The sequence below is a fragment of the Saccostrea cucullata genome, unplaced genomic scaffold (assembly GCF_032062105.1).
Source record: "Saccostrea cucullata isolate Sc308-1 unplaced genomic scaffold, CSIRO_AGI_Scuc_v1 ctg447, whole genome shotgun sequence".
NCBI classification, from domain to species: domain Eukaryota; kingdom Metazoa; phylum Mollusca; class Bivalvia; order Ostreida; family Ostreidae; genus Saccostrea; species Saccostrea cuccullata.
The window spans coordinates 116,493-135,707 of NW_026923999.1; the positions used below are offsets into that span (position 1 = coordinate 116,493).

Here is a 19,215-nt window from a genome sequence, read left to right on the forward strand (position 1 = left end):
AGGGACTATATCTACCTACCAGCTGGACACTGGCCGCAGTAGAAGGAGCCCGGTACATTGATACACGGCACACTGGGATCGACTGAACATCGTGGTCCTGCTTCGGAACATTCGTCACGGTCCACCACACACATCGGATTAGATCCGCTCGTCGTCCACCCATCGTCACAAATACAAGTGTATTTGGGCTGCCAGAAATGTTTACACTTAATATATATGTATTGTCAATTTCAATGCATTTTTCATATTAACTTGCTGATAAATGATTTTAAAGACTCTGCAGGTGGTTTTGTAAAATTGGAATGCAATCTACCAGATCTTTGGGTCTTACCTGCCCAGGTTGAACCCGTTCAGAGTTGACGCATGTTCCGTGTCCACAAAGTTCCTCATGTGACGCCTGGTTACAGTCATCATGACGCTCAGAGCACCTAATACCATACCAGTTAGCCGCGCACTGACAACTGAAATATAAGTGGTATTCACGAAAATCAAGACAACCTAATACCATATCAGTTAGCCCGCGCACTGACAATTGAAATATAAGTGATACTCAAGAAAATGAAGAATTAAACAATATAAGTGGCATAGGCGTCGGAACCGGGGAGGCTAGGGGGGGCTTAGCCCCCCCACTTTTTTTCCAAATATATACTTAGTATAGACATTGAACATAATTTCATAGGTTTAGCCCCCCCCCCCCACCACTTTCCACAGATACGTCTTATTATAGGTGAAGAATTGGGAAAGTAGTGGTGTTTGGAAAAAAATTTTGGTAGTAAATTTCGAACCCCCCCCCCCCCCCCCCCCCGAGAAATAGGATTTTCGTGTTTGGGACATTTCCCTTTTTTTTTTTTTTTTTTGCTTGTCAGGTACTTTTGAAGGTGCCAAAAATTTTATTTAACACTTAGCCCCCCCACTTTCAATTTGCTTCCGACGCCAATGAGTGGTGTCCAGCAAACCAAGTAGGGATGTGAATCAGGTAGGATTATGCCTGTATGGCCGTCGTATTAAATACTGGACCTCTTATGACATCTAAGACTGTCTACACTTACGTGAAGCTTCCCGGAGTGTTGCGACATGTTGCTCCATTCTGACATCCCATGTCAGTCCCGGCATATTCCGAGCACTCGTTCACATCTTCATCACACATGACACCCTGAAATGCCCATTATTCCGTTATTTATTTGATTTTAGCTTCATATTGCTTCTTTACACTCTTTATCGATAAATATGATTAAACAGACCTTATCCGACTAATAATCTACATGTACCTTCCAGGCCGGCGGACACTGGCAGAAGAAACCGTTATATCGGTCCACGCACGTCCCTCCATTTCTGCACGGGTTCGAGCTACACTCGTTCTGGGTCAGCAGCTGTAATGAAGATAGGAACAAGAAATTACAACATAACGAATTAAGTTAATACATGTATTCATTTTACTTGTTAAAAGATGTTATGGTTCATAGACCTTCTGGAAAGAGAGATAACTCTTACAGAGTGATGAACATTACATATAATTGTCAAGTTTAAAGGAGCTATCTGTAAAATTTTGCACTACAGGGTTAAGCAAAATAGTGTGCATTCATTAATCATGATAATATTTGTTTTAATAAGGCATTTGCTTTATAGGAAAATTTGAACCTAGCAACTATTTATTGATATCAAATCTAGATCTTTGAACAATTAATGCGTAAAGTAAAAACAACAAGAGTTACCTGTTGTAGAGTTTGGACGTTTCGTTCTAAAGTTCTGACCTGTAATGTAAAATGCAGATTTATTTAAAAATTCAGTAGAAGAAACAATCTGTTCTTAGTTCATAGTCTATCGAGATCTCAAACACAGCTCTTTGAAATGAAATGCTTATTCAATACTAGTATATAAAACTCGTCATTATTACCCTGCGCCTGAAAAAACAATTTTAAGTCAAAATTACATGTTTACATGTATATTGTTAATCAACTTGTATTTTTCAACAAATGAATCAAAAAGGAATATTTTACGAGGACATTTTTATATCGTGATGGGAGTATTACACACAGTTTTCAGCGTTTACTTCGTGCATCTTCTGAAAACTTGAAACCTCATGCTTGAAGCTTCATAGAGATTATGTCTAGGCTACTAGTATTTAACATTGAAACCTTTAAAAGTTGTCATAAAAAATAGTGAATTTTTCTTTAGATGCAAGGAAGGGTCGAAACCATCATTACAGAGGAAGCTGATAATGCAAAGCATTCATAATTAAAAGCAATATTGAGTTGTTCAACCTCAATACAATGGAGTACAATAGTAAATCAGGCAGCAAACTTATACAGTGACATAAGAACAAGGCATGTTGTGCTGATTGTGCTCTATGTGGTTTGCACGTGCGCTCATTGAGCACTGTGCAGAGTATCAACCGTGCTGATGACATAAAACTGTCACCCTTCTCCGCAGTCTTCTAGCATTCCTGTTCATGTTTCTGGCTCTTGAGTTATCCGATTCCTCCTAAGAAAAGAAAAGTGCCTTTTATAGAATTTTAACAAGACAAATGAATTATACTTACTCTGCTCAGAGTGTCGCTGTTGCCATTGGAGACCTGATTTTGTAGAGTTGTCACCTGTTGAAAGACATGGCCACAAAAATCGTTAGGTAAGTTCCTCAAAATACATAATATGTAAAAAGTTTGGACGAAATTTATGACGTATGCTGCGCAAAATCAAAATATCATTCTATATAATATCGAACAACTGAATAATTTTTTTTCAATTATTCCACCAAAAACACGTAAAGTTGTACATGTACATATGAATAATGGTTTTCAATGAAATCTGTTTTGGTGCTTCCCCAATCTTGTGTCAACAATTCAAATTGTGTCCTTTCTCTGTAACTTCGTTTTAAATATGTCAGTACCTTGCAAATGTCTATGAAATATATGATAAAAGCAAAAATCAAATGATCGATGTGGGAAAAAATAATATTCTAATACTGATAAATATTTAGTAAGGGGAGAGGATCAAGAGCAACTCATCAAAAGTTCATTGTACGAAGACTGTAATTATATTAATGTTGTTTGAAATAATTCTTTTATAGATAAACAATAGAAATATGATACTTGTATATATTCAGTGGTATAATACTTCTATTGATTTTGTTTGATGAATATTAGTTTTACGGTGTTTTGTTTTTGTTTCAAAGTTAAATTTCAATCAGCATTTATCGGTATATAGTGTCCTGGCGGACCGGTGAGTCTTGAAGAAAACTATGTGGATTCATTTTTTTTCATATTAACATTTAATAGCAGCCTAATTACAGTGAATTAATTTTATAATATTTTTTCCTTGTTATTTTTAAAAAGGTTACTGTTTAATTACTTACAATGTTCTCTACTGTAGTTAACCTTGACCTTATGTCAGACAAGGCCGTTTGGAGGTCACCAGATGTTGTCAAGGAACTAAGTTGCTGTTCTATCTGTGTCAACCTCACAGGTAAGTTGCTGGGTACCTACAGAACAAACAAAACGTCATAAAGGATTGGAAAGTTATTATAAATAGATATCACTTTTACATTGCCTCAAGGCTCTAACCTACCATATTCTTTTTAACAATTTTACGTAATGCACATGTTCCTGCAAAAGTCCATATATTGTGCCACAGTGGGCTTGAAGACTTTTTTTCCCTATTTTTACTACGTTTTCTCAAGGGGTTTATACTTGGTATATATATTAATCAACCACATAAAAAGCAAAAAATAACATGTTATGTCATAAGACTCGCATATTTTAATATTAATTTCATTTTGTGTTATTTATTATTAGTTTCATTTCTGATTTATATGAAGACTGTAGCTCCACCTACACTGATCTCCAGGGCGTTGACGCGGTTGCCTAGCGACGTTAGCTGGTTCTGGACCTCCCCTGTCGGCTGCAGGTTGTTCAGTCTCTGCTCTATGTTAGATACCCGTGTCTCCAGGTTACTGGGGGCCTGAAAGCAACGTTATAGATAAGGCCCGTGGGCCACGTCGCACACCTGAGCACATTAGCTAGGAAAAAGTAGAAATCACTTATGTATTGAAAAGTTTGAAGGGGGCAAACTTAATTTTACACTACCTCAGTATGCTTCTATTTCAATATTACTAAACATGGCTCTGCTGTCATTTAACAGAATAATTGTTAAAGTTTTTTTTTCAATGTATTCCTATATCAAACTATGATTTTACATTGTGACCCCACTCTATTCGCCGTAAATTTGAACAAATTTGAATCTACACCTCCTGAAACTGCTTCTGTGATAATATGAATAATCAAGACTTTGTTGTTCTTCAGCAAAAGATTTTTTCAAAATGATTCCTATGTATTCTTTTGCGAAGATTCGGCCTTCTGTTGTGCTCCCAGCATACTTGGGGGTCATTATTTGAACAAACTTGATTGAACGATACCTAAGGTTGCTTCTGTATATATATGACTATTAATGGCTTAGTTGTTCTTGAGAAGATTTCTCAGATATTTCCAGTATACAATGGTATGATCAGGTTCTTAAAAGGAATATTCATGTATATAACTTTTCCTTTTACAATGTCTGAAAGTATATCACACAGTTCTTTTACATTTTCTCTTATCTAGAGATGGAGACTGGGTATAAGGTACTACTTGCACCGTGTTTCTCATCTGAGTTCTTATTGATAGACAAGATCCAAGTGTCTCAATCTACTACACCCAGGGCTTAACATCAATTCCCTAGGATACTTGCCAGTGGTGTTTATAACTTATACTTTAAAAACCCTCTCTACACTGCACATCAATGAGTTCTGGTGGTGTTTTTTTTTTTGCAGTAAGAGTGATCTGTCCTTAGATCTAAATTCTAAAAACATAGGAATTCATATTATGCATAACACAATTTGTAGTCAATTCAAGTATTCTTAATATCTTAAAAGGTCAAGATAAATTAATTGAACATGCTTTTTATAATGTCCTTTCTCCGTGGAAGTAAACAACAGTGAATTCTATTCACTGATACTGTGTTGTGTTTGATTATTTTTCTTTGAGGTAAATGCCACGTACCATATTGTAAAAATTAATTAAAGAAGCTTAATGTTAAGACCTTTATAAAATATATTATTGTCAATGTCCAATAAAACATTCTGCACTGTTGTAGAGAAGGTCCTAACTTTGATCCCATCCTTAAGGTTTTCCATTCTCTATTTCTTAATATCCATCACATACATACTACTCTGATTTTAATTTTAAGCATTTTACAGTAGAAAAGGATTTACAAAGTGAAATTTTCAAAAATGTTTTAAGCAGTAAATACTTTGCAGTGAAGTCATATTTAACAAATTTTTTTTCATTAAAAAATATTCAAATAATAAGAATTATATCAATAAAAAATGTAGTGTAAGAAAGCACTAAAACACATTAGAAAACTAGAATGACAATTGATAACGAGTTTTTACCTGATAAGGTTCTTAGAATTGATTTATTTAGTAATAAAAAGCAGATGGAGATGACTCAAACCAAAATTCAACGTTTTAAATTTGGACATATTCGATCCTTACATGCTATTAGTAATAAATGGGAATTGTATCTAAATATATCGAGTATTCAACACCTATTATCGGTTATGTAATCAATTTCAATGAAACTTTTGCTATGAGGATGGAATACCTTAACTTCTTTATGGCTGATTCTACTGCTTTCTTCTGAATGCTTAATTTCCCAAAACTTTGCCTTTTATACTCTTAGGCTAGTCCATTCTAAGGGTTGTCAGGTCATTCCACTATTTGAAGTCTTCAATGTGTTTTACTCAAATGTCCATCATACATTTATAATTATTATATTATGTAAACCTTGAACCACTAGGGGTCATAATTCGAACAAACTTGAATCTACACAACCTGTGGAAATTTCTGTATTAAAATGACTTTTCATGGCTTTGCTGGTCTGGAGAAGATTTTTTAAAGACATTTCATATATATTCCTATATTAAACTTTTACCTCCTCTTGTGGCTACGCTCTACACCCTGGTGATATTAACAAATTTTAATTGAGAGTATGTATTGAAGCTTTCACTTATTCTTAAGTTTCATTTTTTCTTGAAAAGTGGTTCTTAAAAAGATGCCACCAAATTTTCAAGAATTTTTAATTATCTCCCCTTGAAAGAAGGAGCAGCTCTTCCTGTAAACAAACTTGAATCCCCTTCACCCAAGGATACTTTGTGGCAAGTTTGGCTGAACTTGAAGTGATTCTTGAGAAGAAGATGAAAATGTGAAAAGTTTACAGACGACAGACGGAGTCGGACACTCTCTGATCAAAAAAGTTCACATGAGTCTTTGGCTCAATTGAGCTATAAATGGCAGCCTGTAGTAATTACCACTGTAGCCATTCTGTCGACTTCTTGTCATGCTTTAGTTATTTTTCATGAAAAACACAAGATGGAATTCTGCTGTTCAGTTAACTGAATTCCATCTTACGTTCCTGTAAATGTTTCAATGTCTCTTTGTAATATTTTTAAAATATTCAATTTTGTCATTCTTCTATGATTTAAAAAAAAAGTTCTCAAATTAACTTTTAAAAAAATATAAGTACAATTCTTACATTTGCAATTTAAAGGATGCCCGAAAAGATTATATAGATGAAACAATATCCTCTTACAATACATATGTTGGGCTTGTTTTATGTTGAATATTACAGTACCTATCGCATTGTTACAACTTTTGGCGAACTCAAAGGTAACTAATCGGTATCGCATTTAATAAAATACTGAGTAGTGTTAATGAAGGTTTGAGGTGAATACTTATCAAAATTATTACAAAAATTACAACTGTTGGTGACTAGTAATTATAAAATTTTACAATTCTGACAAATGTTGGCCAAGTTTTAAGGTGAGTAGTATTAATTCATTATAATAGAATACTTACAACTGTTGGGGAAGTTTTAAGATGATCAATTTCTGCTTTATTGCTTCTGATCTGAAAAAAAAAATCATTTTACTGGAGTCAATTTATATGTTATTTCGTGATAAATGTCACGATGTTCCATATATTTACAATAAAAACGGTTCATCTGATGATAAAAGAAAATTGGGAGAGGAAGGGTTTGGGTTAAATTATGATGAGGCCTTAGATTCGATTATGGAAATACATTGAAGTCTTAATTGAAACAAATAAACTTTACAAACTATCATATGTTACAGATTAATAATCCATATGCTAATAACAAATTAAATTATTTCGTTTTACTTTGCTATAGTCAATTGTCGTTGAATCAATTTTAATATTTGAAACTTTAAATCATTTTTTTTTAATTTTGACATTAGTTTCATCATAATTTAAACAAGATATGTTTTAATGTTGAAAATCAAATCGAAGCTAGCACTTCTTTTTCTAAACAATGCATGCAGTTGAGGTTACGTACATGTATATTACTTATTTATTTGATATAAAAGCAATAAGTTTTCCTTGAAATCTTTTTAATTACCTGTATGTTAGTTTATCAATTTAAAATAAATTAAATGTTACGAAAATTTAATAAAGCGCAGTTCACATAGACTTTGTTATTATCGCGGTATTTATTGTGACTTGTATTGCCTGTAGCGATAGGACACGGGGGAGTTTAATGAATTCATAACGCAGGATAACGACTTTACGGGTGATAGTACCAGCCTCCTCGTAATGTTCCCTCATAAACAGACCTCTCTGTATGTAAATTACCGTGTAAATTACCGCCAATAAGAGGCCATCAGCTGATCGCCACGACCCCGATAAGGGGGTACTGTACATCGACTCCTCAAACGGGTTTGTTATATAAAGTAAATTATTTAATCAAAACTTGTATAATAATCATTTTAAGGGATTTTAGCCTTAAGAGTAAAACAAATGTACATGTTGTTTTCTATCCGTTTCAGGGGTTCAATAAAGAGTCTTTGACAAAGTACTTCTTCAGGAATGCTACTACCTACCTCACCAGGACAATCGAAAGAGAAGGGGGTGCAAATGCATCATTTTTTACGAAAAATGCTAAAAGCTACCAAAATGGAAAAAATGTTATAAATTTATCAAAAATAGGTATTACTATTTGTGTTGGATTTGGTCATGCTTTATTTTTAAACGAAAATGTATTCGGAATACACTTGTAGACACCAAAATGTTTTCATTTATAACAATAAATTTTGACTTATGAAACGGGATACTCCCGGGTACGATAGAGATTATCTCCGCACTTCTTGTCGCTGCTATTGTTCACACTTTATATATTTAATAGTGAATAAAAATCGCTTCGTTTATTACCATGGTAGCTAACTGTTGGACATTTTCTCCATCTATGTTCACATATCCCCCTCCCTGGGATCTAAATGTAATGTTATGATTGGTCCCCGTCTGAAAAATCAGGTGCCCGTTCATCGTCATCATCCGGGGCCTGCAAGAAAAAGAAATCTTGTGTTAAGTTTAAACTACGAATAATCATCATGAAAATTCTATTTCAATTCTTTAAAGAATCATGTCGACACAGTAAAATTGTCTAAACATGAAATCATATTTCACTGAGGGGATGGTCGGGGTGGTATTTTCCAACTTCTGTCATAACCAAATGTTTTCCATACATTACCCATTATTTGCCTATACAAACGAAAGGTGTGGATATGGCCCAGACAATCAGCCTTACAATGAACAATTTCTGTAAGAAAAATTTATGAATCGGAAAAGAGTGTGGGGACAGGCGCCCAGCACCCCCTCCCCTCGATACTTCTGCATGTGTCCTGAATATTTCGTAATATGAATGTTTAACGATTAAAATTCATTGATTCTTTTTTTTTTTTCTCTTTTAACTAAATAACCGGAATATATTGGACTTTCGTACATTATACAATAATAGAAGTCTAAATGTAAAATCTCTTATTAGCTTATGGCTAAAAATTGAAGATCTGCAATACTAGTACACAATATAACATGCATGTACTTGTAAAATGAAGAATTAAGAAATACTTCTATTAATTTTTGGCCTTCCTTGCGAAATCTTTTTGATAAAACTGTATGAAAATTAGACCTTAAATAACTGATGTGCAACAGAGCTGGAATAGTTACATAATACCATTTATGGTACATGTATACATATATGTACCGAAAGCATTAAATCCAAAACCTCAATAACTCGTGGTTTGATTTGAGCTCTAATTGGCGTCCAGAAAGTCACTATTTTGATGGTAACAGTGGCGGATTTAAGGGGGTGCGGCGCCCTCCCCTAGAATTGTCAAAGTTAGCGTAAATCACAGTTTCGCCTAGAAAATGTAAAAAACGTCTACTCGATAGACATCATTTTTACCCTAAAAAAAATTCTAGAATCCAGGATCTTCCGAGGGCTTCGCCCCCTGGGCCCCACCAGGGCTTCGCACTGGACCCAATGGGGGTCTCAATGCGGCCCCGAGACCCCCTGCCTACTTTTGGCGCCCCCACCCCCTTACCTATATTCCTGGATTCGCGCCTGGGTTAAATGGTAATTTTAAGGGAATCCTGTTTTATTCTTCTATACCAACCCTCCTTTTTTCCAGACATAACTTTTGACATTTAGAAAATGTTCATAGAAAGTCCGGAATCCCGTCCCTTCTTTGAAAAATTTAGCATCGAAAGAAGTTGGCATTTAACCCCCCCCCCCCCCCCCCCCACACACACACACACAATGAGATTTTCGAGTTTAGGCTTTTTTTGCTGGTCAATTTTTTTCAGGCAAGTTAATTTTGCTTTCACTTTCTACTTATTTCCCGGAAATGAAAGTGATTTGCACTAGCCCCTCCCCTAACTTACTAGTATTTAAATCTCAAGTTTTGTCAAACTTTTTGATATTGTCAACTTTATTTTTCTGGCTGTGCCACTTTTTTTTTTTAAACTATGTCAGAAAGAACTGGTAATTGTTCATCCTATTGAAAACAAGGTAGATATTGGTTTTAGTTCATTTTTTTTTTTTTTGCCTATTTCTTGAAAATCTTATCAATTTATCATGAATAAAATAGCTTGTAGCCTAGAAAAACAGCAAAATATTTTTTTTAATAGCAGGTATATATTTCAGTGCCCATTTTAATAATAGCAAAAAGTAGACGAATATTTTTCTTAAAAAGCAAAACAAATAAAACTTACTGTTCTGGTGATATTTGTCTTCGTTGTCTCACATTTTGTTCTGTGATCGTAAATAAATAAATAAAAATTAAAAAGAACCATGTCATGGTATAGACGACCCCCATGTTGATGAAGTCGCTCCTCCACCGACTCCGTTACATTTATACAACATAAGGAATAATCTTATCATAAAATATGCTAATTGTACAGCACTTCAAGGCCTGTATATCGGAATTACATAGATTGTCATATAATGTACCCTTACACAAGCAGACCCTAGACTAGGAGGGAGTTTAACGGGGAATATTTTCTACGTTTTATGAGTGTGAATCTATAATAAAATTCAATCCGCATAGTAATATTGTTTAAACGTTAGTATATTTACTTTAGAACAGTGGACAGTTATTTCAACAATAAAATAAGCATAAATCAACATTGAGTTAAACTGAATAAACGTCTTCTTGAATGTTCATGTACATGTATATTTCTTTCTCATCAGCCCATGTGAAATAATTATCTGTAGTTTTAAGATTGATAATTCAAAAAAATCTTATCGAAAAAAAACCTATATTTGAAATAATTTACTATAGTATGTGGGAAAAATAAGAAGGAAGGAAGGACGCATGTTAGAATACAGTTAAAGTATAACATTGAGGGAGTTAGCAAGATCCCAGTTCCCCAAGACCAGGACGTACTATTTCCCGAGGGGCAGCGCTCCGAAGGACATAGTCCTGGTCGAGGGGAATTGGAACCTTTCTAACTCCCTCAATGATATACTTTTTAACTGTTTTATTATACCGATACAAACAGAGGATTACGAATGGCGGGGAATTAGCTTCGAGACTAACGCACGGGGAATTAGTCCATTAACATATTACTAAAGTAAAATCTAGAGGATTACAAAATACATATTACAAAAGTAAAATCTAGAGGATTACGGATAACTGGGGAATTAGCTTCCGAAGCAGGGATTAGCTCATTTACAAATGTAACTAACGCACGGGGAATTAGTCCATTCACTGAGATTTCTAGGAATTATTCACTGCCTTACTTTTATACAGGAAAAAATAAGTAGAGGTATAATAAAGAAATTTAATTAGAAATTATTTTAAAATCCTAAATAATTCCATTAATGTGAAAGCTAGTCTTTCACATTCTTTAGTTGTTCATGCGATCAGTTGTACTTCATCCAGAAGTTTTAAAGATACAGTCTAAACTTTTCATGCACGTTCCAATAAAAAAACCTACCGGGTAAAAGTTTGGAAATAGTCCTTTTTGCACAACACCCTTTGTTGACTTTAAACAATAGAGTCAGAAACCCCTGAAATTTTTATTTATTTGTCAGTTGTCCTTCTCAAAAATTTGATACATCAAAAGAAAAACTTAAACCAATTGCAACACATTAGGATACGGTCATTTCGAGAAAAAACATGATTATCATGTTATTAGTTACGTTGGTGAATAAATGTTGCTGGTTACTAGGTATATAAATGAGAGAAGAAAGCAGACACTTCAGATTTTATTAACAACTCATCAGATTCACCATTCGCTATACACATAATGATAAGGAGGTTTTCTTGATAACTTTGACTGTCTTGACAAACTTTCGCTAGCACTGGTTTCAGTCTGAGTTTTTGCAATTGGTTGGCCTTCAGCTTTAATTTGACTGGGCTTTGTTTCTTTCTTTTTTGTCAACGGACGGGATTCGTCATGACCGTTCTCACTACTGACGTCACTTCTGACGTCACTTTGATTCGTTATATATTGCTGAGGCTCTATGGATTTTCCCTTGGTACGGTCTTTTTTCAGCCTGTCATATTTCATTTCAGACGAAGACACGCTGATATTGCTGCTATCTTTGGGAAATGCCTGTAAAGTTTCCCCGGAAGTTACGTCAGTTACAAAGATTTCTGGTACGAATTGCTTCTGTTTTCTTTTGGAGTTTGATGACGTTTCGTCTAGATTGACGTCATTTCCATAGGAGCGAATTATGAACTGATTCCCATACTTCTTTCCGTAATTTGCTCTCCTGTAAATGTAAATTATTAGTTCAGATTTTAAAAAAAACAAAAAACAAATTACCAATTTATTTTCCTTTCCTGTCTTTAAATCCTAACTGGAAACTTGGCAATTGCAATTTGATATAAAAAAAATTCATTCGATAATACCGATTGCAGGGAGCTTACCTTCTCTTGGTTACAATTGTGGCGGAGCAAATAATGATCAACAGCAGTAACACAGCACCAGCAACAATACCAACAATAAATACTGCAATAAACAATGGTATGACGTCATAATACAGGGCACTTGCCAAAAAATTGAAAAATATTTACATTTATCCGTTTTATGATACCATTTTGAGATCAAAGAAGACTTTTTCTTAAAAAATATTTATAAAATTTATTTCATTAACAATTCTCAAATTGAGATTTTTTGTTTTAAAAAAATGTTACTTTTGTCGACGAAGTCTTCCCTCTCGTCCTTGACCTGGTTAGTGATGAAGTACGTAGATGAGGGAGCGGATCCAGATATGGTAGTGGAGGGATCAGTGTCGGCCGTGATCTGTTCTGTGGTTGTAGGTGATGGTGTTGTGGGGGCTTTCTGAACTTTACATCGAGCCTCCCCAAACAGAGAGGATCCTGCAAAAAACATGAGCATACATTAAATTCACATCATGAAAAGGATAACGAACAGTGATTGATCTCAAAACTCTACAAAAAACAAATAAGTAAACAGTATATAGAACATGGACTCTTGGAATTCCCGGTGATGGAATCAGCTGCCTAAGATGTGTAATCATCCCTTTTTGATTTGTAACACTCGTAGTATGCCATATATATATTGACTGATCGGCTGGACGGAATAATAATTTAATGGAAGTTGTAAAAACACAATGGTTTAACAATTATCAGTTAAAACACAATCCAGTGAAAGGTTGCATTTGCAAACAAGGTCATTATAACCATGGTTTTCCCCCGGTAATACAGTTTACCTATTTCACAGATGAAGGGCAGCTTTTCGCTGTAACACGTGTCGGGACTGATGGTGACACTCCCCTCTTTGTCTAGAAGAGATCCTCTCCGAAATGAAAAACAGTAGAGGAGCGGATCTCTGGATCCGCCATACCCTGTTAAAATCAAATGGTCCTAATATGCATTACAAAATACATGTAACTTGTAAGCATTATACAATAAAATATCAGTTAAGAATTAATGTTGAATTCTGGTAAAATCACAATTCTGGTAAAATTACATGTAAGTAGCTTCAGTGTTTGATTTGATGAACTTACCCATATCTACATTGTTAATCGCACTTCGGAACACCCCGGACCAGTAAGTTTGTGGCCATGTAATAATCCTGTTCCTACAAAACTCTTGGGAGTTTTCCTGATTTGCGAGGAATCCTTGTTTGATGCAGTTATGGTTGCTCACATTCCATGATTTCTTGGTGTCTGTCATGTAGCCATACCCTTAAAGGAGGTTATAAAAACAGATCATATTTGTGTCCTATGATAAAACTGTATTATACTGAGTGGGAAAATTATATAAAATGAAGACATACTATATTTGTTATTTGAACAGGAAAAAGGCAAGAAAATAAATCTACAGAACTTCGTTTCTCCATTTCTACTTTAACTTTGACAAAAAAAAAAGTCACTTAAAAGTTATCCATAGTTCAGAAAATATTAAAGTGTATAGCAAAATAGCTGTCACTTTTCGACATAGATTAGTGACTGAAAGAGTTCAGCTTACCGCATGCGCCGAACAACTCAGTGCTACAGGGCCTAGATGAGAACGAGGCTCCAGAAGGGAGACAATCCATCTGTGAACAGAGACACATTTCCTGCTGGGGGCAGAGAGCATTGTCAGGGGTCGTGGTAGCTGTAAGACAAATCGAACATTCTGTTAGTTTTAATCAGGGATTGTAGTATAGTATTATAAGTATAAGACGAATCGAACACTCTGTTAGTTTTAATCATGGGTCGTGGACTGGTAGACAAATCGAAGACTCTATTTAGTTTTTATCAGGGGGTTGTAGTGTAGTATTATGAGTATAAGACAAATCGAACACAAAGGGACGGCGGAGTTCCCTGTTGATCTCGTGTTTGAACCACCTGCTATTGATTTTGAATGATAACTGAATATTTTAATGTAAACAGAGTATCTTGAAAATTATGCCTGTATATACTTGAATCTAAACAAGCAAAAATATTATCTCTAACTATTTTATAAAAGATGGTTAGGCATTCTTGTCATATACTGTATATTATAACAGTTTGTGTAGAATTTAACTGTTTATTATAGCAGATTGTGTATAGAGCCATCTTTTAAAAAATACTTGCTTGCCCTCTGCTAACCGACTGACTAAAATGAACCCACTCAATTTTTTTTGTTTTTCATTCCATGACATTTCTTTCTTTTTTTCCCCCTCTTATCCCATCAACAATTTTGTTCGATTTTTCTCTAAATGAGATTTTCCCACCTTCCTACCGACCCAGTAATTTTACCCTGAGTCGGAGAGGGCAAGAAAACATTATTTCAAAGATAGACAAACTTACCTTTTCTGTACACACTGACGACCCCGTCACCCCCACACTGCTCGGCCTCGTTACCTTGACATTGTAAGTTACACGGAAGGTCGGCCTGGTTGCCTGGCGACGTGTCGATGCAAAAGCACGTGTTGTTCTGAAATTTTATGAACACACAAATGTCAAGAATAAATTTTAATCAAATTTAATCAATTCAATTTATTTTTATTATTTATTTGTCCGTCCTTTCAGTAAAGTTATATTGTCTACTTTTATTTGATCAAATTTAAAAAAGAATAAGAAATATATAATTGTTCGACATCATAGATGATACATATGAATATATGATCAATTTCCTTAATATGAATAAAATTGGACAATTATTACACTTGATTCGTTTCTGCGAAATTTTATTGCTAAATAATCATATTAAAAAATCTTTTTTTAATGAACAAATCAACTCAGTCTTAAGTATGAAATAAAACAAATTGTAACAACTTAATGGGTAAATAAGAAATGTATTTTGGATTACTCCAAAATTTTTCAAAGTGTACAGTACAAGTATTATCTGCCCAGTTTGTGACATGTTTTAGTTTTTGATACACCTATATCGATCACATGTGGAACCCCCAGGCTATGGCGTTAGATAAAGAGAAACAATTCATGGCATGGTGTCCAACATTGATGTGGTTTTTAACATCTGTTTTCATCATTTGATTTTTATTTAACGAAATGTCCAAAATTGTACATATGATTTTAAGATGAATACAGCATAACGCAGCCTGTTTTTGTCGTTTTTATAAAAATCGTTTTTACATAAATGACAACTTACTCACTGCTTAATTAAGGGGTCGAGGTTGTCCTAATAAATCTTAGAAGTTTGAAACAGGTCTTTTTTTCTTTATTAGGGAGATATTGTTAAGAAAATGTTTCCATAGCTACATAAAAGTGAGTCCACGCTGCAATAATGTAGCCCTCTCCGATCTTTTTCATCTGATGTTGTTGCTATATCCGTAAATTCGTTATATCCGAGTTCGTTATAACCGTAAAATTTTACAAGGATTTGTTAAGAATTTTGCCGGGGACCCAGGAAAACTTCGCTATATCCGTGAATTCGCTATATCCGCGTTCGTACTAAACGAGTTTTACTGTATACGTACTTATTAATAACGCTTCTGTATAATTTAATTGGATTCATTTTTTTCTTTTCTTTTTCCCACCTTAGATAACAAAAAAAATTAATGTAACTTATAAGGAAATTTTTTCATCATTGTAAATCATTGTCAATTCTTAACATTTGTAACCTTGACCTTGGAGAGGACTTATATAGGCCATGCCTGATGTCCAATCCAATTATGTAATCTTACTTACATAATAAAATATTGATTAAATTAATTAAATCTGATGTTTTCTGGAGAGGAACTGTATCCTGACACATCTCGTATGGAACGTCATTAATTACAGTGTAAGTTACATTACGTCAACCTTTAGACATTTACACACATAAGGGGAGCTTTCCATTACATTATGTTAAGTCTTTTTGACATTTACACACACTATTATTCGTTATGTCAACTTTCCATTACATTACACTCTTTGTGACATTTACACACACTAAGTTATGTCAACTTTCCATTCACCTTTATTAACTCGCAATTAAGGGGAATGCATTATATCAGCTCTTTGTGACATTAATTCAAAACAATTTTACGTGGTGTAAAGATGTTTTTATATCACACATTATTACATTATGTGCACTCTCCACTATTTGGTTAATTACAGGTAAGTTATCTCAGAATTTCCATGATGTGAAAAAAATTGTCACATGTGGCCAATTCTTTACTATATTGTGTCATCAATATAAGGGGAATCCATGATTTCGACACTTTTTGACAAATCATTATTATGTTTTGCCATTAATTACACTGGTAAGTTGTCTCACCTTTAGACTCTTTATTGTGTATAAGGGGTTATGCCTAAAAGTTCGTTTTGTGTTTTCAATATGACATGCACATATGTTAAACATGCAAATAATTTAAATCAAACATATAAAATATTAAATTATACACAAGACTTAATTAATCCTTAATTAAATAAGTTAAATTTAGAAATAGGACCTTCCCATGGATTCTTTATTGACGATTGTTTTTTTTAGATATAAGGAAATTTAATGGTCGGAATGTGTCATGCAGCAATATATCTCTTACCGTTAATTACAGGTAAGTTATCTCACCTTTAGACAGATATAAGGGGAATCCTGGCATATCTCTTACCGTTAATTACAGGTAAGTTATCTCACCTTTAGACAGATATAAGGGGAATCCTGGCATATCTCTTACCGTTAATTACAGGTAAGTTATCTCACCTTTAGAACGATATAAGGGGAATCCTGGCACATCTCGTACCATTTATAACAGGTAAGTAGGTATCTCACCTTCAGACCGACATAAGGATATTTTTACATCACCCCATAAAAAATTGACATAACGTAAAGTAAATCCTGACATAATGAACATCTAGATATCGTACCGTTAATTACAGGTAAGTTATCTCACCTTTAGAACGACATAAGGGGAATCCTGACACATCTCGTACCGTTAATTACAGGTAAGTTATCTCACCTTTAGACCGACATAAGGGGAATCCTGACACATTTCGTAGCACACAGAAGCCTCGTTTCTGTCGCTGTTATCAAAGCTTACGTTGGTCTGTATCTCGCTGTCCAAGAAACAACCTATAAATATGAGGTTATTGACGCAGTAGTAAAGATTTCTTAATTTTAATTAATAAAAGTGATATATATAGCAGATGCAGCAATGTCATGCATGGTGAAATACATTTTCTTTTACTTGAAGTGCTTATCTGTAGGAGAGGTGGTAGTAATTTTATAAATTAATGTCGCAACTAAGATAAAATAAATTTCAAAAGGTATTTAGTGTATTTTCTATTTATAAATATATCTTATAAAATATGTCTTGCATAAGGGGAATCCTGGCACATCTCATACCGTTAATTACAGGTAAGTTATCCTTGACCCCCCACCCCCACTCCCGGTAAAATATGTAGCGAAAACTCATGGTATGTATATTAATAAAAAAATAAAGATGTAATATTTTCTCCTTAAATCTCTACCGATAAAATAAATTTCATCCAAATCTACGTAATTCATTATACTAGTAAACGTTGAATAAGAATATAAAATCTACCCCTGTTCCACCTCAATCCACTCCTTATTCCATGATCCGCGCTCATAAGATCCTTACCACAGGGGCTCGCTCCTGGAGTGTCAAAAATATTTATGAAAAAACCATAAAACATTATGTTTTTTTCATAAATATTTTTACTCACCAGGAGTAAGCCCTTGTGATCCTTACCTGTGATTTCGAACCATGAGGAGAGTGTTCGATGTTCTCCCACCCAGAACCTCTTGTTGGAGTCGATCTCCCCACAATTCTCTATGATGTTCCGGTTTAGAATCGTGCTGCGCATCAGTTTCCCGTTATAATTCCGACAGATTTCCCGCGCTTCTACCCAGGTCCTCTCCTCCTCAAAATACAACAGCTCCTTCACTCCTGCTAAGAAAAAAGAACATTTATCAAGCTTTTCGCTTGTCTTTAAATAATTGCGGAAAGGGGGGGGGGTAGAAATACTAGTATAAGTTATTTACATTCGAAAGCCACCATTGACATTATCTTTAATTGATCTAGCACAATATTATTTGTTAAACAAATTCTATATCGGAGAATATATATGCAGAAGAAAGAAAACAATGCCCCCCTCCCCTCTTCCTCTGAGTTTCGTTTGCGTCTTGCAGACTTAATTTGTATGTTCAAAGAAATGTTTTTTTTTTTAATACGTATGTATATATACTTATATATAATATAAATACATGTTTGTATGTAAAAATTTTAAAAAAAAATTAAAAAAATATATACATGTTTATGTTTATTTAGAATCTTCAGAATACATGCTAATTCCATTTAATTTTTTCAGATATGACTATATATAGTAAGATGCAGTGAACTTTTTCTCACAAAACACAATTTTTGTTTTATGAATATGAGAAGAACTATCGAAAATGTATTAAAAGCTATTGAGGGAAACAAAACATATATTATTATATTTTAAAATATCCTTTAGAAAAATATATACCTTTATCAAACAAAAAACTAAGTTGAAAACTTTAACTAATATCGCTGAATTAAAAAAAAAAAAAAAACTACTGTCCAATAATTTTACATTTCGGTTTTTTGGGGAATGTGTAAATATATTTATAAACTTACTATTTGAAGTCACTATATAAAATCCATGCACAATACACACACTAAATAATAGAGTATCAATATACATTATCCACCGGTAGTGCTAATGAGATGTAAGTGGAAAAGAATTGTTCTGGGAGACAAGCTTTGTGTTGAGGGCCCCAGGGGCGGACTGGACTTTATCAGGAGCGGGGAGATAGCGATCTGTCACACCCACGGGCAGGTATTGTACAGTCATCGCCGGTACATACCTGGTGAACAGAAATCCCAAATATTTGATAAAAAGATCCTTAAATGGTGATATATTGAAATTTACGCCATGGAATGTTTGAATGGTTTTTTTTTTTT

The 19,215-nt window shown here is 34.1% G+C and overlaps 2 protein-coding genes across 2 annotated transcripts in view; both read right to left on the bottom strand.

Moving 5' to 3' along the window:
* LOC134265436 (cubilin-like) overlaps positions 1-10,237 on the bottom strand; it is a 41,806-nt gene extending 31,569 nt beyond the window's left edge. The window contains exons 1-11 of the mRNA XM_062747642.1: positions 10,099-10,237; positions 8,257-8,386; positions 6,889-6,939; positions 3,831-3,956; positions 3,352-3,477; positions 2,419-2,481; positions 1,713-1,751; positions 1,269-1,370; positions 1,050-1,153; positions 332-461; positions 20-188 (exon numbers count right to left, since the gene is read on the bottom strand). Coding sequence (XP_062603626.1) covers positions 20-188; positions 332-461; positions 1,050-1,153; positions 1,269-1,370; positions 1,713-1,751; positions 2,419-2,481; positions 3,352-3,477; positions 3,831-3,956; positions 6,889-6,939; positions 8,257-8,386; positions 10,099-10,202 — 1,144 coding nt within the window. The 5' untranslated portion in view covers positions 10,203-10,237. The remainder of the gene's footprint in view (positions 1-19; positions 189-331; positions 462-1,049; positions 1,154-1,268; positions 1,371-1,712; positions 1,752-2,418; positions 2,482-3,351; positions 3,478-3,830; positions 3,957-6,888; positions 6,940-8,256; positions 8,387-10,098) is intronic.
* Positions 10,238-11,589: 1,352 nt separating this feature from the next.
* LOC134265429 (uncharacterized) lies at positions 11,590-18,185 on the bottom strand. Its single transcript, XM_062747633.1, has 9 exons — positions 17,980-18,185; positions 17,227-17,339; positions 14,636-14,762; positions 13,830-13,958; positions 13,367-13,546; positions 13,070-13,204; positions 12,531-12,716; positions 12,264-12,345; positions 11,590-12,106 (listed from the first exon to the last, which is right to left on the bottom strand). Exons 1-9 carry the CDS (start codon positions 18,092-18,094, stop codon positions 11,617-11,619), a joined length of 1,557 nt encoding a protein of 518 aa, XP_062603617.1. The 5' UTR covers positions 18,095-18,185; the 3' UTR covers positions 11,590-11,616.
* Between the last annotated feature and the right edge of the window lie 1,030 nt (positions 18,186-19,215).

Coding starts and splice junctions, on each gene's coding strand:
- LOC134265429 (XM_062747633.1), bottom strand. CDS start 18,094: ATGCGCAGCACGATTCTAAACCGGAACATCATAGAGAATTGTGGGGAG. Junction 13,205..13,366: donor GATTAACAATGTAGATATGG/GTAAGTTCATCA, acceptor TGATTTTAACAG/GGTATGGCGGATCCAGAGAT. Junction 12,346..12,530: donor GGAAGACTTCGTCGACAAAA/GTAACATTTTTT, acceptor TGTTTATTGCAG/TATTTATTGTTGGTATTGTT.